General features: G+C 37.6%; 2 protein-coding genes across 3 annotated transcripts in view; one reads left to right on the plus strand and one right to left on the minus strand.

The window, feature by feature from the left end:
* The first annotated feature begins 987 nt into the window (after nucleotides 1-987).
* On the plus strand, nucleotides 988-5,751 carry LOC107225775 (hornerin). Of its 2 annotated transcripts, none has more exons than XM_015666348.2 (4): nucleotides 988-1,167; nucleotides 1,610-1,660; nucleotides 4,375-4,530; nucleotides 5,541-5,751. In XM_015666348.2, exons 1-4 carry the CDS (start codon nucleotides 1,092-1,094, stop codon nucleotides 5,633-5,635), a joined length of 378 nt encoding a protein of 125 aa, XP_015521834.2. In that variant the 5' UTR covers nucleotides 988-1,091; the 3' UTR covers nucleotides 5,636-5,751. The 2 variants fall into 2 exon arrangements, with proteins under 2 accessions (XP_015521834.2, XP_015521835.2); XM_015666349.2 differs by having other exon boundaries at nucleotides 1,613-1,660.
* Nucleotides 5,752-5,767: 16 nt separating this feature from the next.
* Nucleotides 5,768-26,588, minus strand: part of LOC107225773 (retinal guanylyl cyclase 2) — a 143,186-nt gene continuing 122,365 nt past the window's right edge. Inside the window, exons 13-25 of the mRNA XM_046741182.1 lie at nucleotides 24,697-24,777; nucleotides 24,416-24,592; nucleotides 23,558-23,717; nucleotides 21,012-21,161; nucleotides 19,871-20,042; nucleotides 18,051-18,191; nucleotides 17,777-17,969; nucleotides 16,715-16,886; nucleotides 16,375-16,645; nucleotides 15,871-15,882; nucleotides 14,868-15,436; nucleotides 13,467-13,725; nucleotides 5,768-9,632 (exon numbers count right to left, since the gene is read on the minus strand). Coding sequence (XP_046597138.1) covers nucleotides 13,487-13,725; nucleotides 14,868-15,436; nucleotides 15,871-15,882; nucleotides 16,375-16,645; nucleotides 16,715-16,886; nucleotides 17,777-17,969; nucleotides 18,051-18,191; nucleotides 19,871-20,042; nucleotides 21,012-21,161; nucleotides 23,558-23,717; nucleotides 24,416-24,592; nucleotides 24,697-24,777 — 2,337 coding nt within the window. The 3' untranslated portion in view covers nucleotides 5,768-9,632; nucleotides 13,467-13,486. The remainder of the gene's footprint in view (nucleotides 9,633-13,466; nucleotides 13,726-14,867; nucleotides 15,437-15,870; nucleotides 15,883-16,374; nucleotides 16,646-16,714; nucleotides 16,887-17,776; nucleotides 17,970-18,050; nucleotides 18,192-19,870; nucleotides 20,043-21,011; nucleotides 21,162-23,557; nucleotides 23,718-24,415; nucleotides 24,593-24,696; nucleotides 24,778-26,588) is intronic.

A 26,588-nucleotide genomic window follows, 5' to 3' on the forward strand; every position in this document is an offset into this window, starting at 1 on the left:
TACTCTTTAGGATGTGTACAGAAAATTTGGTATCACGAATTTTTGTGCAATTTTGATCCAAATATTTGATTGATCGATTAAAAAAATTTCCAATGACGTTGAAACAACGAATGACAAAGTTGAATCAATAAAAACTCACCTTGTATAGGTCAACAAGAGAATTATAAAAAATTCCACAGGTTAATTGAGTTTTCATGTAATCTAAAATTGTAGCATCCATACTTTGTCTTTGAAATTTACCCTGTGAATGTACGTGGAGTAAATCATTGATCGCATCTTCCTAGATTTTCTGACTGCCTCTTTCTGGACGTTTTTAGGGTTTTTTCCTCGCGCTGAGGATGCCCGTGGATTCTTTGTAAACATTTTCTGCGCCGCTTGAGGAAAATAGAGAAAAAGTTGGATCGGGCAAAAAGCGGAATAATAAAAATCAACAACCACAAGATCTCTGACGCGGTGGAATTTGTTTTTATCGATTAATCTCTGCTGCGGTGAATAATGATTAAACGTATTACGCGTCCTTGAACCTCTTCTGCACCGAAAAAATTCGCATCTGACCGTCGACACGTGACGGTTCGTTTTCCAGTTCTCAATTATTTCTCATGGCACAAATAATTTCACCACCGCCCGCAGCTAATAGTACAACAAAACAAACAGGTTTTTTATTCTTTCTCTGATCCTTCCTCCTTCCTCCATCCTCTCATTTCTTACCCTAATTTTTCTGTTTCACAGTTACTCATACGCATGTATACCTGGTAAGAAAACAACAGGACGATAATAGGGGGTAAAATAAGAGCCATAAGAGCGGACGGAAAATAATCCAAATACAAAAATCAATGATCAACATCGCCTCCGGCGGTCATCCTGGCCTACCAAATATCCCAGCTCGATCATCTCGCAGTTCCTATGCCATTCTTGCCGGTTCAACGGATCCGAGTGTGGAAGGGGAAGCGGTCTTCTTCCTATATAAATCTGGACCCGTGGTTGAAAACAACGCACATGTAATCGGGATTTACGATTGGTATACGTCTGAAAATAAACAAATAAACGAGGGAATAAATTTAATTCAAAGTATAAATAAACTGACTATCAATATGAAAACCGCCCTCTTTGTACTCGGCGCTGTTCTCAGCTTTGTTATTCTCACCATCGACGCAGCTTCTGTCCAACGTGAGCCTTTTCATAATTTATACATGAATTGTTGATCGAAGTTCGCAACACGCTGGTCTGAAAGACGCCTCGAAGACGTAGAAAAATACTATAGAAATCCGGGGGGATAGGAGTAAAGGGATAGCTATTTATGTTTGAAAGACGCCTTCAAGACGACGCAAATAATTGAGACGTCTGCAAGGCGTCGTTTTGACCATTTTTTCGTGATATGCCGGAAAAAAAATGAAAAAAGTGTAGACGTCTTTGCGGCGTTTTACAAAGTTATACCAACTTTGAAAATCTTTGTGAATTAATACGATTCCTAGATTTCTCAGGAAATTTTGGTAATTTTCATAAACGTTTTGACAATCTTACGTGTTTTCGGGGCAACTTTTATCTACCTTTCGAAAATTATGCTAACTCTAGAAAAAAAAAGTTATGAAAAATACGTTTTTCTCTTTAGCAGTTCGCGAGAAGAGGCATCATGTCTTCAATCCCGGTTTTGTCGGTGACTGTGAGTATTTTTATTTTCTCTGTGTGTGTAATTTGAAATTCGAATTCTGACAGCGCGGAGATTTTTGCGTATTTTGGAACGAAATTTTCCCGTAATCCGTCACCCGTACAGAGGCATTACAGAACTTCGGTAATAATTTGAAATTCATTAGTCTGTCAAAACAAATTTTGTTGATGGAATGCGACGTGTAATGGAAAACGATACTTAACGAAATCCTGAAATACGTGTTTTTTTAAATAAAGTAAAAATCACGTAATTCAGTTCCAGCCGATTTTACATTTTTGTCCACGTCATTTGAAACTACAGAAATTTACAGGCGTACAGTCGTGTGAAAAAAAATTTATGCATCGTAAAAGTGATGAAATCAAGTTTTGTAAAGTGAAATATAGTTCGAAAAGTTGGTTGGCAGTTTGAAAATCTGTCTTCGACATAAAAAAAAGTTCTCAACGCTGCTATAATTCAGAAGCTAATTTATGACATGAGTCAACTGTCATGAAACGCTTTGTAATTAATTGAGTTGCTGTAAAAAAATCACTAGTAACCCGAAAAAGTAGCACAATATTGCGGTTGCCTTAAGAACATCGATCAGGCAATGTTTTGTAAATTCAGTAAATTCAACTATCCATACTACTCGCAGCTTTTGAGATATCATTTACTTTTGTATCAACGCGTTTTTGATCGGATTGCACGTCTGATACATCGTCGAACCATCCTGACATCCATATGAAAAATCAGCAAAGCGCATCACACAATGAAAAATAACAGGAATAACAATACAAAAAAGCATTATTCACTCATCGGTAGCAACTGGCTGAACAATGAAGAAGTAAATACCGATCTTGATTTGATTTTTCCTGTATTCGTCACCCCATTTTTCTTCATTGTGTGATGGGTTTCGATGGTTTGCAGGTATACTTTCTCGAAAAAAATTTAAACGATTTCATTCAACTGATAATTTCCTGCGGTTTGTTGTTTTCAAATTCAAGCGAGTCGAAGGTAATCGTACTGCTGCAGGCATGGAACGATTAACGGTCGCGTGAGTTACAGGACGCCACCACTAGACGGCGTTCCGATCCGCCCCGATTCGACAACGGCTTCTGCGCGTACTTTTAGCCGGTAGAAAATCTTCTCGGTTATTAAGGGAGTTCAGCAGTAAATCGATTTTCTATCGATTGTCTTGAAATTTGGACCACGCGCTATTTACAGTATCTTCAATGCACTCGCAAAATTTTAAATTACCATGCCGGTACCAAAGTGAAGATATTCACTGTTAGAGTATCGAGTTTTAACATGTAAAGGTATAACCGAGTCACGAGCTAGAGGGACATTGTAATTTAAGGTAACAGTAACAATTTTCGATTGATTTTGGTGACCGAGTACTAATATGACACGTGATGATATTAAGAACAAATGTTGAAAAATGGGGCTTCCTAACAGTGCCATTTAGGTGTACAGTCGAACCGATTGTGAGTCGAGCGTGTGTCAAACTTTTGTCTCCGATTGACACCAGAGAACGGCCTTAACCGTGGATAACAAATATTAAGACGGAGTGAAAGCAGTGTTTGGTCAAGGTCCCTCAGCGCAACAGCGTACAACTGATCTGTCAGCATTTACGATCATTACAGTGTTTACACAAATAATTAGCGCAACCTTCGTTGGACGGGGAATATTATTACATATTGGTCAACGATTTGTTTAGATGAATTTGATATTTGCTGTTTGGTTCAGCACAGCAGGGAAAAAACTGTCGCCCTCGCGAGATTGTCTTTTAATCTTGGACGGTGACTGAGTGTCGATTATCAAATAAACTCAGAAGATGTTATGTTTGCTCTGACAGATGGTTTGTCTAAGTTATCATCGGGTAGGTTCCACGAACGATTCTCGATGATCGTTTTCAACGACTTGCGAAAATTAAAGAGTTGTGTGTACCAAGATTCACGAGCTTAAGCTTCACTTAAATCGAGATTTTAAAACACTCGCATTCTCAGAAATTTTGCCCATTGGTTTTCACTAAAAATAAGTCGTCATATCTATCCAAAATTCGAAAATTGTGCATAGAAATCGGATTTTAAATCAAGGTACCGTTTTTCATAGAAAATCTAACGCAACATTCATGGAATTTGGAATTTGAATTTTGAATTTGAAATAAATTAAAAAAAAAAAAGTTTTCACTATTCGAGGATCAATTGCAAAAAGAACGGGCCGCAACTATTTTCAGAGATTAAATTTTTTCTCGCAAAAATCGTTTTCGTAATTGGAGGACCGATTCGCTGAAAAAATGTGCGATGACGTTTCCAAAAAATTCTTCTCTTCGTTACAAAAATCGTTTTCGCTGGCCAAGAATCGATTGTACCAAAAACAATTCTACTGATTATCAAAAATCCTAACTCGTCTGCGAGGCAAAAATTGTTTTCGCCATCTAAGGATTGATGCCGACAAAAATACGTTGATAAAATTATCGGAGATTCAAACTTTTGCTAGAAAAAACTGACTGTGCAAAGAATCAGCCAAAATGGTTTTTAGAAATTTGAACTATTCACTTCAAAATTCGCTTTCGTAATCGGATGACTGATTTTACCACAAACAAAATCATATAATTTCCACACATTTGAATAATTTTTTGCAAAAATATTTTTCAACTGCCCAACTGTTAATTTTCAGATTGTTCTTGCGTTCGAACAGATTCAACACTTGAATTTTCTGTTTTTTCGTAGATTGGTCCGGTCTACAAATCGGACGAAATTTTGGTGGGCTGATCGAAAGTGAAGCGAGTGCAGGAAGCAAAAGTCTCGTGAGGCGTGAGGGTTCAGAAGGAGAAAGTCATGCAGCCAGTCATTCCAATAGTCGTGGTCAGAACGGCTCTGGCAGCGGTAAAAATAAGTTAATATATAGTATAATGACAGGTGGAAAATAGCGTGCACTTTAAGAACTTATAACTCGACAAGCAATTATTCAATTCGATCGTGATTTGGTGTCGCTCAAAATTATGAAGAACAAGCTTCACTTATGTATTTTATTTTTTATGAAAATCAACTCATTCAGAAGCGTTGTTATTGATAATCATACCAACCATTTAGGCCTGCGACATATTTTGCGTTGCACACGATATCTCAAACACAGTTCAACCAGTTGGCTTCCAATTATGAAATAGTAGTCTTGCATAATTTTCCCCCTTTGCCAAGGTCTCAGTATTTTCGTGACAGTGAAATGAATACATTGAAATTCAATGTACCGTCAGAAAGTCGCGAATCTCTCTATTATATCAAAACCAAAATACAATGATTGAAAAAAGTGGTATCATGGTAAACAGGACAAGAGTGTTCGATTTGAAATTTTAAAAGAATCTGTTCGAACCGTTATCGAGGAATCGTGAGCACCGAAAAACATGTCATTGAGTAAAACGTTCAACATTATTGTCAGTAGCAATAATAATGCTTCTTATTGTTTATTTTAATAAAGAAATGTCAACGAAGCTCGACTTATAAAATTTTGAACGAAATAAATCCGTATCTTATTGAATGATCGGCTGTCAACATATTAGGAATTTCCAAACTCGCGATACGATGCATCAATCACGAGGATGTAAGCGACGTTTAGTGTCTTTCACCAGCCGTCGACAGCCATCCTAGTCGTATTATAGACGAAGGACGCTCTTTCGTATCTAAACAATAAAACGAAAATCTTCGTTTCCGTTCTAATTTTCCATCTAAATAGTTTATGTGCCATTGATATAATACTTCAACATAATAATTAGAAAACGTGTGTTAACGTCAGCAGATATTAGTACACCAGCAGGTTAGATCAATATTTTTCGAAACTTTTTCGCAACTTGCAAAAAACTGTCGTCAACAAAAGACGAAAACTTTTAACTTTTTTCCAGGATCGAGTGCCGGCAGTAACGCCGCAAGTTCGGCGGGAAACAACGGCGACGGAGCTTACAGTTCGTCAAATTCGTGGGCATGGGCGTCAGGATAGGAAGGAGAAAACGGCTATCCTAGACGATATCTTTACCTTTAATAAACCGGGAGAAATAGGAAAAAACAAATAATTAGGTTGATTAGTAATTGAATCAATAAACGTAAGAATTCTAAGTTGCTTTTTTCGCTGCTTTAATTACCTTGCTTTTGCCTTCATGTGCCTAAACTTAGTCATAAAAGATTTTCTGACATAGCCCGTCACGGTCCAACATGGCGCCGGCCAAAGCAAACAGCTGATCTCAGTTTTCAGTTAACAGCACGAGCAATGAGGCGCAGAGAAATTCCTGCTGGCAATCGTACCTTCGTTTTGTTGCCCTGAATAGATATCTATCAAAAAATAGGACATAAACTGACCTTTATCATGAAATATGGATATTATATTTCGTTGAGACTGCGTTGAATTTCGCTACCTCGTATTAGGTTTCAGCGTTTACGGAATACGTTATATTTTTATCTGGACTTGAAGGCGGGAATTGTGACACTGCGGAAACCAGAGAAGCGTAAGTAATTTTATACCGTGATAATAGTCTGTCCGATATAGCCTCGCTTCCTCCTGTTTTCGTAATTGGAGCGTATATTCTTAGAATTATTTTTTCGGGGGGGGGGTGGAGGAAGAAGGATGAGGTAATCTAAGACAATTCCGAGAAATGGGCCCCACTTCAGGCCTTTGAATTATTTGTCGGAAATGAGATGATAGACCGAAGGATGTTTCAAGATTGGTTCCATTTTTTCCTTCTTCCAAACTTTGTATCTCCAATGGATCTTCGTTTATCTCAACGCGATCATCTTTATTGCTGTCAAGTGCGCAGGGCATTGTTACACATAAATATCCGACCAATTTTTCTTCCATTTTTCACGTCTTTTTTCAACAGGTTGTCTAAAATATATATAATAATCATGGTTATACAAATACGGAGTTAATTCACAGTAAAAGTTTTCTTATAGTTATAAACGTGTTTACAATTATTATAACATTGATGAATAAATATAATTGTATCTCCGTTGTATTTCATGCTCTTTTTCTTCGTGTAGTGTCTGCCCATCTTTTTACTCTCTTTAAATCCGATTGGAATAATACGTAATATACGTTATTATTACATCGCTGATAAAGTTTGTAAATTACCTGAAATCATACAGTATATGAGGAGTTTTATTCGGTTACGGATTGTTAATGAAAAAATCGCAAAAGACGTCTTTTGTACACGAAATGGAATGGTCGATTAGAATTTCAACGCATATTTTTGTATTCGATAATTTTTGGATTAATTTTCTTGTACATTTACATAGCGATTGAAAAATTAATACTGATACATTTCCTGGATGAGTGTTTTTTTTTTTTTTTTTTTCATAATGTTTTGTTCAATATCGTATAGATTATCGTCGTACTCGAGGTTAGAAATTTTTTTTACGGTACCGAATAAAGATACCATTCGTGTACTTATGCCGATACATCGTACCGAGAATTAATAATAATAATACAATAGCTGTAAGTATTATATAATATGCATGTATAAATACAACTATATTCGTACACGTTAAAACGTAAAATAATATAGTAAGAAATAGTCGAAAATATAAACATTTTTCGCGTGGTCTTAGAAAATACAAGCTATATATATTTACAGAGTATATTATATTTATTTATGTAAAGATATTATAGATATATTGCGGGGACTCTATACATAATATTATCTATATATGTAGTTCACGTGTTTATTAATCATCCTGTATATTTAAATATACCTGTAATATATTGTATAACACCAACTATTCAACAACATGTAAATACTTATAAATTTTGTAGTTTTTCTTCTTCTTTGTATATGTATAAGATTTTTTTTTTTTTTTTTTCTTTACAACATTCAATATAGAATTATTCGGATTATTGTATCCATTTTAATAATTTTTATGATACGGTGACACCAGTTGTAAGAATATCCATACAGTGCCTATATTAACAATTCATTTACTACACGGTCCTACTTCTAGAACCAGTTGATCGGCGTTCGATTTCATCGTATATACATTCCGAATTTTCGATTACTCACCACTTTTCCCTAATTCGTATTGAAAAATTTATTCTTTATAATAATTGTCAACTAATTTGTTTCGTTCCTTAAAATTTGTTATCGAACAGTTTGATGACAGGCAAGAAAAAGATATTTTCACTTGTAGTATCAGGTACTTCTATGGCTTAAAAATTTTCTTTCTACAATTTTACTACCATCAAGAGGCAATTTTATCATGTGTCATCATGTTCTTTATTGTACGTATGATGCAATAACCTTCCCGCGCAAATTTTTGTGGAGAAGAAGATTGGCCGATGGAAAAAGAAAAGCGATTTATTTTTCGAGTTCATTTTCAGCGGTGATTTACTCTCTTGAGTGCCTCGCCATTTCTAACTCGATCCGCACGTTTCGTAAATAAAATACCAAGAGAAGGGATCCCCAAGAATCCTCAAAGCGACAACAAGCTGCGATTTGTTTGCAAAAGCGAGAGAGAGAGAGAGAGAGAGAGAGAGAGAGAGAGAAGGATGAAAAGAAATTAAAAAAAATACTTTTATCAGCACAAAACGATTAATCACACACAACTTTCTACGTCAACAGAACAGTTGTAACTTGAAACTTTTCCCGACGGTAACTGAATAACAAATTTTTGCCTTCGCTCAATCGACGGTATCATTTGGTGATTTTTGAAAAATTTGATGAATGATGTTTTTTGCGTTTCATGAATAGTACAATTGACGGGATAGAAATTTGAGACTGATTTTAAAATCGTACTAAAAACTTTGAGTGTCTCGAAATTTGCTTTTTTCGCGATCATAGTTTCCCATAATGAGAATAGAAAATTCGGAATACATATATGTAGAAAGAAATATATATCCAACAGCCGACGAACTTTTCCAAGTCGACTAACGATTGTCCTCTACATTTTTGATGGTGTTATAAACCAGTGATTGAAATTGATGAATCTTACGTATAAGTAATTATTATCACTATTGTTATTATTATGATTATTTCACTTCTTAAAAATTGCATTATACGCAAATGAGGGAGGCGGAATTTTGATCACCTCGTTCGCTTCCATACAAATACATGTATATAGATGTATTACATGTACATTTATGTATAATGCAGTATATAATTTGAACTTCCATTACAAGTGCCATTTTGGCTGAATTAATTTTCATCATTATCATTATCATTTTTACTATCACTACTAGTGTCTGTATTCATTTTCTTTTACTTCATTATGTGTCAAAATATTTCTATTCTTTTATTATTTTCACTTATTGCTGACGCAGGATTACGGCGAAGCTTGCAGACGTTGGAAAATACTTAATAAGATAATAGAGGAAAGGTGTTCCAATCACCGCAAGCTTCACCCTTTCACACATTTATTGTAGTCACACTTAAGAGTTCCGCTAATCGCTAAGAGTCCTTTTACACCGTCTCAACCGCGCAGATTGTTATGATTATTATTATGATTACTGGTAGTCTACAAATCCGTAAACTCTCGCAAATGTTTCGAATAAGTTGTCGTATCTATTTTCTAAACCGTTTCGAAAGAGGTGAATTTTTTTTTCACAGATTTGCATCGATTGAAAAATATTGAAAAAAAATGAAACCGACTTCAGCAATACTTACGCTTCTGTTTTTAATTGTTGGAAAGTATCGATTGATTCCTTTTTTTTACACAAGAATAGTATCAACATTTGGATTTGCATTCTCTTTCGGCCGGGTTGAGACGGATTTGAAGCACTCTCAAGGATCTACCATCTATCATGCATTATGTATCATTGATTACATATCGATTGATATCCACACTAGACGTAGTTAATAAATAATTGTCCTTCGCAGTATATTTTGAGACTTTCATCGTCCTCCACAGTTTTCGCTCCAAAATTCAAGTAATCAAATCAGAGGCTCTGTAATTCAAGGCAAGAGCGATATCCCAAATTTGGGATTTGGATTGATTTGTGAAAGTGTTTCGTACTAGAAAAAAAAAAAAAAAAAAATGGAATAATCGTACCAGAAATCAGAAAATTTGAAAAAAATTCACAATCAATTTTAGACTTTCTGGTTGCACGAAACAAAAGAAAAAAAAAATTCTCTCACAATTATTGGTTTAATTTAACGGCAAAAGAGCGAGAACAATAATGGAGTGATAAAAATTGAGAAATCGGGAGTTTAATTGGTGCACGAAATGCGGACGACGCTCGTTTTTTTTTACAAATTATTACAGTCGAACACTCGATCCATTTTTCTTTCTTTTTATAACGCATTCTTGCAACACCGACGATGATAAAAATAATAGTAACAGCTTACAATTGAATATAAATCGAGAATTATTACTCTTTTTTTTGTATTTTCTTTCACTTTAGGCCGATAGAAAAAGGTATTTACATGCTTTGCGGGGAAACGTGTATATATACATATAACGTATATATGTATAACGTGTGTGTGCGTGTGTGTGCGTGTGTGTGTGTGTAAACGATTAAATTAGCTACAGGAATTATAGTTATAATTATTATAGTCAGGTTGGTTATACAGGGTTTTTTCACTCCTACGGTAAAATATATCGTATGTATATATTATTATATGTATATTTATGTTTCACATCGTAAGTTTTAGATTGATATATTATATAACGAGGGCATTAATATTTATTTATCTCAGAATACTCCATCATATGTACGAACAGCTATATTACACACATCTATATTATTTGTTTACTTTTTTAATTGAAATTTTCAACGCTTGGGCTGTCCCGCAGCCCTCCACGAATTCTGTAAGGATTTTCTATTCCTGTTGTGTAATACTGTTTTACCAAATTATGGTATATATTAGGTTTATCAGTATAGGTATACGTATATGAGTTCAATGAATTTCCCGGCTGGGGAATAAATTCACATACATACACATACGTTTGAACAAGAATTTTCATTCGACATAACACCGTTTATTTCATAGATTGAGATTCAGTTAAGAAAGAGTTACGATTCAACAATTATTTCCAATTTCTGACTCTACAAATCGTTACCTAGAAATAATCATTTGAAGAAACATATTTGTCAAGTGAGAAACTTTGACGATATCAATAAATTGAGTTGGCAAAAACAAATTTATGGGAAAAAAATACTAACTACTTTACAAAACCGAAAAACAAAAAAAAATTACGAAATCATTTCGAGACTCATTGCAAACACCTCGAATCATTCGATTTTTCTTTCTAATATTACCTGACGTTGTACAAATTTTTACTTTCAAGTTTACAAATTTAGTCCTTCACCTAACTTTCTTCCCGACGAAATTTGCGTTTTTTTCACAGCAGGTATTTGTATCTCACCCTGTCTAGAATATCGTCACTGACGTTTCCAATATTTTTTTTACCGCGTTGGGATAATAAAACTTTCTCAAATTTAAGTATTTATGTGTCAATACTTGAAAAACGCGTCAAGAATGAAGGAGAATCGCAAACTCAGGAATGAGTGGTTCTAAAATTAGCAATCTTTTGCACTTTTTTGAAGAAGACGTGTGCACGTACGAGTTTAAAATTCCTGTACACGCATATCTGTACCTATGTAATGTCCGCGTTACGGCAAATTACTATAATAGTCGCTTAGACTTAGAATACTTACAAGAGGGATAATTGAAAATGAATTATTGGTGTCTCTACAAGGGAGGTAGTTTGGCATCGTAATTTTACCTACGTTTTACTTCGTTATAACGATTTAATACTATTTAACTTCTCTTCAAACTTCTTTCGTTTTTCTAACTCTATTTCACGACTCGTGATATTCGACTATTTTATCGCGCCTTAAGACGTGCACTTGCACAGAGTGAATTCCGCGAAAGCTGGCCAAACAATCAAATCATCATTCAATCAACAGATTGCGTCTTTGTCTGATTGGCTGATATAAAGCATTCACTCTGTAATTGGATTTTGACCCCAACGCGCGTCGAGGTTCTTTCTTTAGGATTGAATTTATTTTTTTCAACCATAACAGTATTAAAAATAATTCTGTATATTGATACTCGAGTGTGTCGTGTGGATAGAATTATATAGTTACGCTAAGTAGGTTATACGTATAATATAATTTGAGCGATCGTTTGGGAAGAATGAACATAGAAAACGAAGGGTAAAAACGGGAAATGAAAAATTGAAACGAATCGAGAAAAACGTTGCCCCGGTGAATATGATTTCTAGGATTTTCTACGAATTTTTAGGGAAACCGGGACATTTCGTATAATTTTGTGCAAAGAATTGTTTTCGTACAAAATTGTAAATATGCATAGTTTCTTATGAAAACATGTAGATTATCATGAATACTTGCATTTGTTTAGTAAAAAATCTACAAGCTACTACAATTTTTAATGAAAATTAACAATTCTTTACGAAAAACTGTGCATATTCACAATTTCGTAAGAAATAATACGAAACTTTCCAATTTCTGTAAAAATTCGTAGTGGTAGAAATTTTCATCATGATACGGATTTAAACTCATCTGCAAAGCTCTCTAACTTTTCCAATGATTCTTTCGGTGATATATGTATAGGTATGTGTACATAAAGCTATATATACCAGATTTACCTTCGATCTATGATAAATGGTGGCCCGTTGACATGAGAGTGGAAACGGGGTCTTCCGAGTAAATATTGATACCCGTGATTCCCTGGACAGTAATTGATTGGTTTCTGCGATGTATGCATGTGACCACGGGGGTGAATCTACTTGAAAAAGTTTCCCTGCAAAGGTTTCTATAATTCCTAATGGGGCCTACACGAACGAAATGTCTCTCGATGGAAGAAACCAGAAAGGGGAGAAAGCAGGGTGAGGCGTCAGTAACAGATGTTTACCTTGTCCCGGTTATTGACTGATCGATTCACTCCATGAGGTTGAAAAGGGAGCGAGACAGGGCCGAGTCACGAGTTGTCTGAAAGCCTCCTTTCGGACGGAAAAAAGAAGACAAACAAACAACCAAGAAGCAAACAGAAAAAGTGGTCAGTTCCTTACCGGGAACGTGACTCTTATAAGAAAAGTACCCAAAATGCGGCGCATCGATTTTCTTCATTCCGTGATATTGTGGTACATCAAAAGGCGTGAGACATGTATTTTTTATTCGTGCCAATTCGCTTGTTTAAGGTGCAAAAAACAAGTCTATAGTTAATCCACAAAAATAATTGGAACGCAAACTGTGAGGATGAAAACACTGCGCATGCTGTGATCTGTGGATAGTGGGTAACGTACCATTGGTTTGATCGGAAAAGAAATCGTTATTGTCATAAAAATGTGAAAAATCAATTTTTTTCAAGGTGAATCTTGAGGGTGATTTTTACCCCTCAATCGGCTTGATGAAGTCGTATAAAAACAGTGTCAAATGTTTTTTTTTATGTCCTACAATATATCTCGGAGCGAAGAAACTCGGCGAGGTACACATTGGGAACTTTCTTTGGTAGATGCTTGGATCATTTGAAGAACTGTGAGAAAACTCAAGAATGAAACATCGAGTGAGAAGAGATGAGAAGATCGCAGAAGAAGACTAATTTAGTTCATTATTGTCAAACAAACACCGCAGTCATTCCTGATCCATCAGACAAGGTGATTGCAGTATCGCCTGCACATGCTGACCGAGACCTTTACCATGGTTTCTGCTACGTTGCTCCAATTCGGTACCAGGGCTTTTTCGTCAGAAATTGACAATTCCGCGAAAATCAATTTCAAGGATACCGTTCATTGTCGGAATCAACAGTCAGTCATTAATCAACATATGCGGGCTACATGCACACGAGGGACGAAAGTCGAATGGAATGGTCGAAGCAGCTCACCGGACCTTGAAGACCGTTGTCTAGTGCAAAGACAGCGACTCTACGGACAGAGACATTGATGCTGCGTGTCGGTATATCTGAGGACCAGGAGTTGCCGGGTGTTCTTCGATACGTTCAAGGTCGTTTGCGGCCCCGGCGCTGTTTTGCTTGTATAGCCGAGGCGTTTGTCTGCACAATTGCGGCTCCGTTAGTGACGAAGGCTCATCCGCACGGTCGAGGCTGAATTGTCGCTTCAGCAATCGACAACCGCTGCTTTTCCCTGCAGAAGAAGAGGAGCGGAAGCGTTATTGTAAAGGTTTTCTGGAGTTGTTCATGTGTGATAATGTTACATTTAAATTATTAATCTGTTTCATGACACTCGGTATGGAATAGTAAAATACGGGTGAATTGAATCAGAAAGGACAAGACAAAGCTCGAGAAATTATAAAAAAGAAGCGAACAGCTGCTGGTTTCCATTTCCAGCAAGGTGCGAGACTTGTATTTCGGGGCCGTTTGAAGGGGGTTAAGAAAAACGGCGAAACGGAAAAAGAACTCGATCGAGAAGACATTAAGGTTTAAAATGAAAAAACCAAGTGGAGCACAAAGAATCAGAGAAAGAAGATGGACTTGGAAAGCTTCTGATGGTCTCTTGAAAAGAGTGTGATCGTTGTGCTTTACGACGATTTGCTGAAGCCAAATGGAAAAGTGGACAAATAGAAGAAGATGATGATGATGATGATCATGATGAAGTTGCAAAATGGAAAAAAATGTTTTCCCGGATTTTTATGAAAAGTTCCATACCCAAGTTTAAAGAAGGCTTCAAATGCTCGTTGAAAAAATTTAAAAATGTTAACAAGAAAATGGGAGCAAATAAAAATTAACAAGGTCAAGGACAGTTTTGAACTGAGAAAAATTTTCGGAAGCTAACTGAAGAATAGCGAAGAATAATAGGAAATGTTAGGAAAATAAAATTTTCAGTCTCTTCTTTGGTTTCTGAATTTTCATATGAGTCTGACATATAAGTTGCAAAATACATTTTTGAAACCAATCGAAGATGAAGATGAAGATCTAGATGAAGTAATAATTAGCGTGATTAATTTCAAAGTCAATTTATAGAAAAAAAACATAAGTTTAGAAGAAAAATCCCTTGTCCATAGCAAGAAAGGAGAAAAAGAAGAATAAGATCAAGGTAGCATATGAAAAGGTTTCACAAAGCACGAAAGGATTCAATTAAGTCAATTTGCGAAATGAAAGCTCAGATGCAAGAAAATTCTAAAGCAAGAATGCTTTGTCCACCACTGTTCATCAAGTGCAGGCAGAACTTGGATGTAATATGACATTCGAAAGCCAATTGAAGGCTAGTACTAAGAGAGAAATAATATGAGGAAGTGTCTGGTCATGAAAAAGAGACTTCCAACTTACCATAGTGTTCATTGGGCGAAAGACATCTGTAATGATTGTAAGGCGTGCTGAGATCATCCTCGTCGATGACGCCAACCCTTCTGTGCCTTCCACGAAAAGCGGATCCAGTAACGGAGGTCAAAGAGGTTGTAGAAGCGCCGAGAAGAGCGGCGGCGACTTCGGTTGCTGATACCGGAGTGCCGAGTGACAGTTGAGTGTCGCCGGATGTGCTTTTGGTGACATTGGCGCTTGAGTTATACTCCGGAGTCTTCACGATGTCTCGCAGAATTTCAACCGCGTCGCTGGACTTCAGGGAGAAGCTTGTCGTCAGGGTCTTCTCGTCATGCACGGATGCCGAAACTCTCCTCGTAAATGCATTCCGCGCCTCGAATCTGTCTTGAGGAAGGTGTTCCGTTCCTCCGGACAATTTCATTCCGGATGGAGAGGCCGTTCCTGCTGGCGTTGTCGCCAATGAAGCGCTGCACTCTCCCGAACTTTCGTCGTCCGACGCAGTGCTCATTATTTGAGGCGTTTCCAGTCCAGATTGATCCCCCAACGGCATGTTACCGATTATCAAACTCTCGTCTAGCCTTTAGCAAAATCAATTATTTCACATTTTGGACACTACAGGGCATCGCTTTACAAAAGGGTCGATAAGCAATTGCTTCAGTTAAATGTCGTTATACGAGTGCAATGGACGTCTATTGTAGATGCCATTCTTGAATTCTAGTGTACACCGATTGTCTTTGTTTGAATTATACCTGAAGTCACTGGAAGTCTTTAGTTAGTCTTGTAAATCCGCAAGAGTTTTGAAGTCATGAACATGTACGTTAAATAAAGAAATGGTCAACTTCTTGTTCCGATAGAGTATTATTACAGGATAACGTTGTCTAGAATACGGTAAAAGAGTTGACGAGAGTATACGAAGCATTTTTTTCCAATCGAATCAAGAATCAACTTAAAGATGTGTAAAATTATTGTATTATGGGCGTTTGGTAAATTTGATTTTTGAATAATTACTCACCCGTGACTCTCCCTGTTCAGCGTTAATAGAAAAAATGTGAACCATTAAATTCCTGAAAACGAAATAATATCTCCCTTCTAATAGAAGCATAAAGTACCTGCATCATTTTTGAAAAGGCTGGTTTTGAAAGCCAATAGTTAACTATATGTCAACCAGATATTCACGAATGTTCGCTAGGTTATCAGTCCACGGTCAAAAGTCTACAAGCTGACTGTAAATTGACTCAACTGACTTGTAAGAAAAAAAAAAATAAAAACAGTCAATTTAAACTTCAAAATTCTGATAATTGCTAGGTTTTGGTCGTTGTGTTACATTTACTATATCGAGTTATATTTTATATTTAGTTGATGCATTGATTTTACCTTGAACTCCTCGATTCGAGGACATTCGTGCTACGAATTCGAATTGAACGTTTGATACTGTTGACACTACTCAGCTTCAAGTGGTTAAATGATAACCGGTGTCTGAAAACCTGTGCTACGTGAAAGTTTCAAAAGAACTTACCCGAGAGGCGGTGGCGTCGGCAGTTCCTTGTCAAATCCCTGCTTTCCCAGGAGCCAATAGGTTGGCAGTCTTCCCTTTCCCTTGACCTCGGTTCTTCCACGATACTCGATTTGGTAACCGCCGACATGCGTTAGCCGATCACGAGTCGCCTGACTCATATGGATTCGCCAAGCAGCACCGGTCGATTCCATCCTCGAAGCGGTGTTGACGGTGTCGCCGAAGAGGCAGTACCGAGGCATGGTAAGTCCAACGACTCCCGCACAGCATGGACCTCGATAAAGGACGCGAAAGGAGAGGTAAAAGTTGGGTCTTCGGATATTGCCGCAAACCTTCAACCTACCGGTGTGTAGCCCAATCCTCAGCCTCAGCTGCGTCTTTGGTAAGTGTCGCAGCTTGAACTTCCCGCTCTGGTGAAGCAGGTCTAAAGCCATCGTCGCTATCTGGGTCGCGTGGTCCGGTATTCGCACCGGACATCCACCGACCACCATGTAAGCGTCACCTATCGTTTCCACCTGCGAAAAGAGAGCTGTTCATATTAGTGTATAGATTAACTGCAATGATCTTCAAGATCATCCGGAGACTTTTTTTAAAGAAAAACTAAATAAAAAAAAAATTAATCGCTTGATTCAACTGTCTCGTCCATGGTTTCTGCTGAATTCAGAATGAATGGGCCACATCGTCTGGCTGAAACGTCAGGATACGAGAAAAACCGTTTAAGAAATCATCAGTAGTGTTATACTTTTTACAAACGATGGTAAAGATAAATGAAGTGACATCCCTGTTGTGTAATATAAATGATTATGAGTTGATTCGAATAACACATGTTCGGATAAAAAGATAATGAGAAGGGGTCTTTATAATCAGAACGTTCAAAATGTTTGAAATCTAATGCTTTGGATCCGATTCATACGCTTTTCGAAAATCTCCAGAGATCAAATAATATTTTTTAGACAAGCAGTTCTTTCTAGATTGAATGTACATAGACTGTTGTGATTAAGGTTCAACAGATCTTTGCCAACAATTGCATTTGCGCTTTGTAACTTTGCTGTAAACGCATGGCTTCTGAAACATTGTTTGGACAATTTTCGGGTATATGGCTGACCAGCAATTGAGTTAAAAATATTAGAATCGGATCCAAAACACCAGAGTTTGAGCATTTTGAATGTTCTAATTATGAAAGCTTTTCTTAAATTGCTGATGGCTCAGCTTGTGTCATTCGAATTTTCTCCGGATCATTTTTATTATATAATAAGGATTCTGTTTCATTCGTGCGTACCTTCATTGGATCAATAAAATACTGCTGGAAATTTCCTTCAATGGTTTCTTCTTACTTCTCAACTTTTAATTCAGACGGTGCGGCACATTCATACAGTGAGAGATAGCTCTTTGTCCAATATTTTACCTTGTAGACATTGTACGCGTTTATGGTGGCATCGAAGCAGGTATAGAGGTCATTCAGGAGATCGACAACCTGGAACGGAGTTGAATACGCTGATATGGTGGTAAATCCAACGATGTCCGAGAAGTATATAGTCACTTCGCGGAATTCTTCGGGGTTCACCGGCTCACCGAGTTTAAGTTTCTCCGCGACAGAGCTGAAAGTTGAACACATGAATGTTATCGCTCCTTTTTCAGCCAGTTGCTAAGTTTCCGATCAATAGATGACGGGCACTTGCCTGGGCAGCATACGGTTCAGCAGCTGTTCGGTCTTCTTTTTCTCCATGTCCAACTGCTCGGTCCGTTCTCTGATGAGCTCCTCCAAGTTGTTGGAGTATTTTTCGAGCATTTGGAACATCGTGTCGACGAAATTCACCTTCCTAAATATTGTGTTTCCAAGGCCATTTAATTCAGTCCGTATCGCTACAAGGTTTGCGGGACAAGTGGGAGCCAAATGGAAATTTGACAAGGTGCTCGAGTTTCGTTGAAGAAATAAAATTCCCTCCAAATTCGTGTTTACTTCTCATCGCGGATACTTGAACGAAGAAAATTCCGACTCTCGAGGAGAACGGTTGACTCAGTTACCCTGCTCCTCGATTCCGAGGACGAGATTGTCGCTCCTCCAGTGAATTACTGAAGTGAAAATAGGTCGTTGGTGCGGACGTTGAGTACAACAGTTTGAAACTACGTCGAAAATCAATGCGCTAGCCACAGCCCGTAACTTGTATCGAGTAGACATACTCTCGCAAATTGGTGGATAGAAACCCTTGCGGCTCGCAGTTTCAAAGATGCTCCGACACGGATCCCGTCTGTATCAATCTACCGGGTGGAGCAGAAAAAGCTAGCGAAAGGTCTGGAGTTCAAACGGCTTTCAGTGATTGGCAACGGGTGGATTTTGCGGGAGAATCGATGAAGCTTTCGCTACTGGACGCCACCGCCAGTTAGCGCTCTCGGCGCAGATGGAATACCGCTGCATTGCTGAGGTATTAGTTACGAAAGTTTGCCACAGTTTTTCAAAGGGGATCAAAACAGGATCCAGAAGTTGGAGATAGTTTATCTCTCCTTGTTGAATTCAATTCCCCTTTTCCAGGCTTGAAAGAGACCGGTCGGAAGGATTTCTTGACCGTGAAAATAATAAACTCCTGCAGCTCAGAGACAGGGGGAGGGTAACTATCCAAGATTGGAAAGCTTTCCTCTTTCCTTCGTTCGCGACATCATCACAGGAAACTTTTTATCCAACGGACAAGCCAACGGGCTAAAGCTGGTCGACTACGCAAAGTTAATCTGACGAGGTGGACGTGTATCAGATTGTGAGTCAAATCTACCGTTCAACGATCAAAGGGATTTGATTGCATCACGCGGCTGGCTCAGCTGGCTACTTTGATCCATTCTTATATCCCCCCCATCTTCTCTTCTCCTTCCCCTCTTCCACCTCCTCCTTCACACTTCAATTCCCTCGTCCACTAGGCGAACTGCTGGAACTATAGCGGCTTTAATATCAACTCATTCTGTCCTGTCGACTATCCTTCGATGGAAATTCCCGCCAACTTTTTCGTCAAATACAGAAAAATGAACTCGAAATTACGAATACGCCTGAATCACTTGACATCACTTTAAGTGATGCTGGAATCATTCTAAGTTATTTTGCGTCAGTTGATATTATCCAGTTTGTTAGGATCATTTGAAGTTCTCATGAGTCATTTCATCTTTGTAGTCGGGAAAAATGGTCCACGGAACAATGAAATTTCTAAAATTCACTCACTTTTTTAGCCGTCTATAAAACATATTTACCCTGTAAAGTTTCTGATTCCTCGACACATATTCTCGGTGGAGTAGAAAACATCGTCTAACGCTTATTTCCCCCTTATTTCTCGCTTGCATCACGTCCTGATAACCTTTCGCACCGAGAACGCCCTGCGAAGCGTATCATGCATGATATTGTACTTGTGTGAATTAACCGCTCGTTAGGCAACGCACCTGTTCGTCAGTTGTGGGGAAGAGGAAAAAGGGAGGATGGTCGAGTGGAGTGAGAAAAGGCGGCTTAAAGTCGCACACTCACCTTCCGTGATTCAGCTTTTTGAAGAGGTCATGGACCGCGTTGAAATCCGGACGCAGATCGGTCGCCTCGGCCCAACATTGCCTCATGATATTTATTGCCTCCGGAGGCGCTGCTCCTTTGCTTACCGACGGCCTTATCAGGGGTGGGGGTCTTTTCACTTTTTCTATGATATCTGAAGGTAAATTTAAGCGTATCACAAACGTGAGGAAACAAAAAAGAGGAAAAAAATGTCACGAAATTGCAAGGTAAGGAAATAGAAAGAGCGTTTGAAGCATCACCATCGGTCTCATAAGTTTTAAAGATGAGGAAAACCATTCGGCATCTCAGATTAGAATAATAGAATTCAGAATTACTGCTTTTACATAAGAGTATAAGAATGTTATTTTTGATTTTATAATTCCTTGGACAAATTCGTAATTAGTGACCCAGACAACTTAGGAAATCTGATTTCAATGGAAGTGGATGAGTGAAAAGAATATATCCATATTCCTTACGTTAGATGATCTCAAGTCCAGAGATCATAAATTATAAGACTTCGAAGAATTTGATAATAAATTAATTAATATTGATAAGAGAAAAAAATGATTAGTGTTTAAAAGTACAGAGTTTACAGTTCCATTATCGAAAGAACATTATATTTCAGTTTTCAATGTACAAATACACAGCGCTGGGTAGCATATAACTGCTGACTGCGATAATTCAATTTCCCTAAAGCTGGTTGACCCCGAGGCTGTGTAATAACGTTGAAGAGAACTTGATAGATAAGCTCAAGGGAGAACTTAGATTTCTAATCTGGAAACTTGCGGGGTTCAAATTCCGCAACGAAGACGTCTAAGACACCCGCTGACATAGCCAAACGTTCAACTCTCATCTTCCGCCCGGGCGAATCTCCACCTTGCAGGAAATGCTAATCCTGTGATTCTGTCCGTTTCCCTCAACTCGTCGGAATCTAATTTAGCGCTCTTCCGATTCAGGTTAAAGTAAGCGTATTTCTAATTGCCTGATTGATTTGCTCTGAAATATTGACGAACCAAAATAGAACAACACATTCGCACTATAGTGTCAAACTCAAGCGTTATGAAGTGTTATTAGACAAAATGAACAATAGAGAGATCCTTATTATATGTTTTGGCATTCATACCTTCGGGAGATAATCCGAGCATGCAAAAGGGTGCGCCTCGCACAACAACCTCTTGCATGATTATCCCAAAACTGTAAACATCCCCGGGTTGTGTGCCTCTCTTCCTCAACCCGGAATGCCTGAGGAGTTCCGGAGCCGTCCATAACAGGTCTGAAACATACAAAACTTGGCGGGTTACATGCAGCGTGCTGAAATCTGAATCTCCAGATTCAAACAACCCCCCGCCAGGGAAACAGAAAATAAAAAAAAATTCAAACCTCCCACCTACCGAGAGAAATAAAAAAAATTGAAGTCTGTGAGGCGTGGTTGTCACCTGATATAACTAGGTACTAGATTCCAACCAGGAAAGTACCCCACCGATTTTATATTACTGTGATGTGTTGTGATACATCAAATGAAATTGCACACGTGGTTTCGGAAGTCCAAATTCGACCGTTAAAGGTGTAAGAACTTCACCTAAAGTACTGCCCTTAATATAAGGGCTGCAGCCCCTGAGGGTAAAACACTGTGGATGTCTTTGCCTGTCGATAGTAAATAACGTGGTTTGAATTGGGATTCGTGACCGTGGTAGTTTAATTGAGCCCAAGTTTTCATGTTATCTCTTTGTTTCATCTTTATTTAAATTATATCTGACAAATTAAGCCTTAAATGTCGAGAAAGCATATAAATTGATTTTTTCGAGTTAATTTTAATAGTGGTTTTTGACCCTTTGAAGGGTTGAATTTGCACGTGAAAAAAATTCGGATCTCAAGTGTTTGGACGTACTACAATAAATCACAGAATGAATATAAACAATGAATTCCTCGAGTGCTTTCTTTGTAACTAACTTACGGTTTGTTTCAATTACATAAATTTTGATATTTTCCTGAAATTTATATCCATGCTACAATAAAATACGGTTCAACGAATAAATCGTGATATAATTAAGAATAACATTTTTTTTTCCCCTCTTCTCTGAGTTACAAATCCAATCAATTATAATCTAACAATTGCATTTTTCAGCAGCAAAAAGATTCGTTAGAAAATGAAAAAAAAAAAAAAATTATTCTAATGTATGCCAATCACTGTGAATCAAACGCTTATTATTTTTTATGTCAATTGAAACGAGTCTACTCAAGTTACAATTACTCTCAAATTATCAAACAGTTTATTACGACAAGTAAATAGTTAGAGCAGCGGTTTTCCGAAGTAAAAAATTCAAACATTAGCATTTACTGTATCGATAACAAAAAAGAGTGAACAAGGTTCGTAGTCCCGAGAGGCTGTGGCAAATATGGGTCGTTCCCGATTCGACCAATTTACTACGGTCAATATGAGCGCTTGCTTTCATTTGCTGTGCGTTGATCCGTGCGCAAAAATATTCACTCAGCGAAATTTTTAAACCCTAACAATGTGAACAAGCGTTTTTGCATCAAGTTCTGGCAGTCACTCCAAATATATAGGCTTTTAATCGTGCCGGAAGAATTTGAAATCCCATGAATACCGATTATTCTTAATTGATGAGGAAAAATTCAATCCTATTTTTTGAATTAAAATTTCTGCAATTTTCAAAAAATCTCGATAATGAATTATTTTTTACCTTTTGCAAAGCTTATTTTGAAACTCAGGCTGTCGTATATTTTTCATAGGATCACATTCCAATTCAACGTGTATACGGATCGACATGTATGTAAAAATTTGACAAATATACGCGACTGTTATTGGGCTTTTTCGTCTATCGTCTAGACCGTAACAGAAATTTATCGAACGAACTATTTCACGTCGACGACGACATATTTCCGTCGTCAGATCGAATACTATTTTTATTATTCCTTTCCGTCTGTCTTATTGCCATTTTATTTTATCCTCGTGCACTGTAATTTCTCCAAATTTTTCTTCTTCCTATTGTGGTTTGTCTTTTTCACTTTTGTAAACCTTTTCATTCGAATCTTGACTGTGCCGTCCCTGGATGCATGAAATTCAAATCGCGATTAGGCACACGGCTCTCTTCTCCACAGATCTTCACTTCCCCTCGTAGTCAGCCTTCGCAGAGCCTTGCTGCAGGATTAATTTGAGACTCGAGTCTCTTCAACGCGACTTATCGTAAACTAAATTATCTCCTCTACTCTGCTGTACTTAACCCTGATCCCGTAGTATGACTTGGACGGCGAGAAAGCGCCTCGGGTCTCATGGTGTGTATATATGTATATATATATACATACATATATATATCTATATATATATCCGTATCCGTATATATGTACATCCGTATCTAAGATATCTACTCCGTAATGTTAATGAAGACATCCGTTTCACAGCGAAGATGTAACGTATTAATTGTTTGCCCGCGCAACATCTTTAAATCAAAAGGCAAAAAATGAAAATAAAGATACAAAAGGACGTGATCGAATTTAGTAAAACAGTTCAAATTAAAAAATGAGAGAAATGTTAACGCGTAAAAATAAAATTTGCAGATATAATTATTCATGTTTGACCTTTATGTTTGCATTTTTTACACTAATTTTTGTATTCACTTTACGTCTACCTAAGGGTTACTTTAGACTTACCTCTGGCCGTTTTCGCCGGCGGAACAACATTCTGGGCGTCGTAAAAAGCCGGCAACCCATAATCCGATACTTTTAGAACCCAGCGTGCGTCTATGACGCAATTCCTCGAGGTTAAATATCCGTGAATACGAATTGGGCTGCTGTGTAGATACCTCATCCCCTATAAATCATAGAAATAGAGGAACGGGTGAAAACTGGTGAATAATAAAATTTGACTGGGCATAAAAGAATTTACGCTGATCCATTTTGATCGAACCTGCTGTTTGTCATTTTGCAAATGGAGAGAGTTGGGAATAAAACGTTTCATGACTTCGTACGGGGAAAAAGATAGAATTAACGCTTTGAGTGAGTAAAAAAATGGTAACCGTTTGTTTGAATAGTTTGGTATACTATTTTTCGATTTAACCTTGTACCTGACATCAAGACGAATTCAGAGAGCCTAAGCTTGATGATTTCGGACGAACCGTCCAAGAGATTTTGTACTCTGAAGTTTGAGACTAGCGCAAGCTCGTTTCACCTGCTTGAGCTGCAAGCTCTTCTTGCGCGAATAAAACTTCAAACTGCGATATCTCGCGAATAAGTAGTCGAAAATCATCGTGTTTGGACTCGTTGGATGCATCTTGTCGTGTGCTTTAAGTTGAAATTATACGTACAGGTAGAAGTGTTTGAAAAAAGTTCATCATTTCACACAAAATAAACGAAGGTAACTATTTTCATTCTGAAAGACATGAAACTTTTATGCAATACTCCATTATTGCCATCAGAGATTCTAGACTTTCAGTTTGTTTCGTTCAAAACGGAACACCGAGTGTGTTTTTATATACGTTCACATCACGGAAGGAGTCTGCGTTTAATTACCCGCACTAGGTCCGTCAGCAGGGACAACCGGAACGACCAATCAAGCTTTATTTCATCTTGGACCAAAACGTCCTCCAAAGATCCCCGGGAGCAATACTCGGACACAAGACAAGGCCTGGTTGGTTCCGTCAAACATCCTATCAGTGGATTCAAGTTCTCGTGTCTCAGTCCGTGGATCTTGTCGTCGAAGAAAGTAGAACAAGGGAGAAAAACAACAGAGAAATTAATTTTCCGGATCCACAGGGCAGGAAAGAAGATAGAAATTAAGAATTTATTCTCACTGTGACTATCACGTCCATGGCTTTGCTTTTCAGCTCGAACGCTCCTTGACAAGGAATCTCTTTGAGCTCAACCAAGTCCCCCTGAAACACCGCATTCAAAGCTTGAACATCTGTGCGGAATAAATTTAAACATTAAATACAATGCTGAGAGTTTTGGTCTTTTGTGCATATTGACTTCAAAAGGTTCGCTTTCGCCTCGCTCTGTTTCCAAGGATTTAATTTGAATTCTCTGCATGAATTTTGCCAACGAATATTTCACGATCAATTCCAATTTTTTCGCTTCGCTTAAATGATACAACATTATATTTTTGCGATAACTTTTTACCAACATAGTATCAAAAATCTAATTATTCATTTTCTGTACGAACCGTATCATCAAGTATATAAACTAATCAACAGCCTCTTTAAATTTTGAGTTCGAGTCAACTCTCTCTAGAATCTTTTATCCATTCTTGAACGAAAATTTACTCTGCTAATTGTCTTCATAATTTACAATATGGAGTAGTTATAATATTCTACTTCCCAAAAAAAGAACTTTGATTTTCGAGTATCAATCAGTTTCTTATAATTTATTATATCGCGATTAAATGTTTCATTGCTGATACACCTGTTAGCTCGATAATTTTAAAACTTAAAATTTGCGAATAATTCCATCAACTTTCAATGTCAATTCATTTGTCTCTTTCCACAATTGAATCGCAATTCGGTTATTCATTTCTGTTTTTTGTTCTTGACAAGTTGTTACACAACCAAATAAAAGAAAAAAAAAACAACAATTTTATTCGTACAGCAAAATTATAAATCATGCAACGTCTACTTGAGAAATCAGCTGAACCGTTAATATTCCGGGAATGGAGAAAAATCCATCGTTTCTAGGTAAAATAGGTGGGAAGAGTTTCCCGAGTTCCGTTGTGAAAATTTTTCAATCTTCCAGAAGTTCCCGTACATGCAGTTTTCTTGCATTTCTTTTTACACCGTTTTCTGTGTGAACTCGTGGAAACTTTCGTGATTGCGCCGTATATTGATTTCACCAACCATAGTACTTGGATGAAAAAGCAAAGAAAAAGAAAAACGACAATATCTCCGGCTTCTTCCCATCTCAAGTCGATTGAAACATTATTCTACTTTAATATGTCTTATAGAAAAATTCTGTCGCAGTCCATTTGTTTTTTTTTTTTTTTGCCTAAGCTGCTGCGCAAAGAAGAATTTATAAAGCAAGTTATATTTAACATTTAATACTTAAGTTACAGGCACTGTTCGTACGTGAAATCGTAAACTCACTCCCGCAGATTTTCAGAACAGGATAAAAGATGAATTCGTAAATTATTCTTGCAGAGTAAGCGCTGGAAATTTTCTTCGCAGTGAAGAAGGTTACGGAAAACATAAAAATAAGAACCCACACTTTGCGGAACCTCGAGGGACCTCAACTGGCATAAATAGAGACGGACATTCTGGACATAACTAAATCCGGAACAAGATTAGAGTGATCGGCCAGTCGAGGTGAATTGGGCGGGATGCTTGATTGAGCTTCGGGAAAATCAACTCGAGCTTGCAGGAAAATCGGTGAGAATAATCGTTCCCAATTAGACGGAGACGCCGATGATTAAGTGAGACCAGCTAACGAACATTTCACGCCATTATTGACGGCCGGTTGTCTTCGTTCGTTCGCTATTAGGTTCGAAGGCGTGTCTCGTGATGGTCTCCAACTTGTTCACCCTGATTCTGCTATTCGGGCTTTTGCTGTCTGACTACCTCGGTACAAAGGGTTTCCCGCTCAGTCTGAATTATGCAACAGGTCGAGTCCCCGAAGGTTCGGCACTAGGTCCTTTGTTAAAATCCATCTTCCTAATGGTCATCTTCTCTTCACAAATCAGAAACAGTGACGGTAGCTA

The sequence above is a fragment of the Neodiprion lecontei genome, chromosome 5, assembly GCF_021901455.1.
Source record: "Neodiprion lecontei isolate iyNeoLeco1 chromosome 5, iyNeoLeco1.1, whole genome shotgun sequence".
NCBI classification, from domain to species: domain Eukaryota; kingdom Metazoa; phylum Arthropoda; class Insecta; order Hymenoptera; family Diprionidae; genus Neodiprion; species Neodiprion lecontei.

Coding starts and splice junctions, on each gene's coding strand:
- LOC107225775 (XM_015666348.2), top strand. CDS start 1,092: ATGAAAACCGCCCTCTTTGTACTCGGCGCTGTTCTCAGCTTTGTTATT. Junction 1,168..1,609: donor CGACGCAGCTTCTGTCCAAC/GTGAGCCTTTTC, acceptor TTTTCTCTTTAG/CAGTTCGCGAGAAGAGGCAT. Junction 4,531..5,540: donor TCAGAACGGCTCTGGCAGCG/GTAAAAATAAGT, acceptor ACTTTTTTCCAG/GATCGAGTGCCGGCAGTAAC.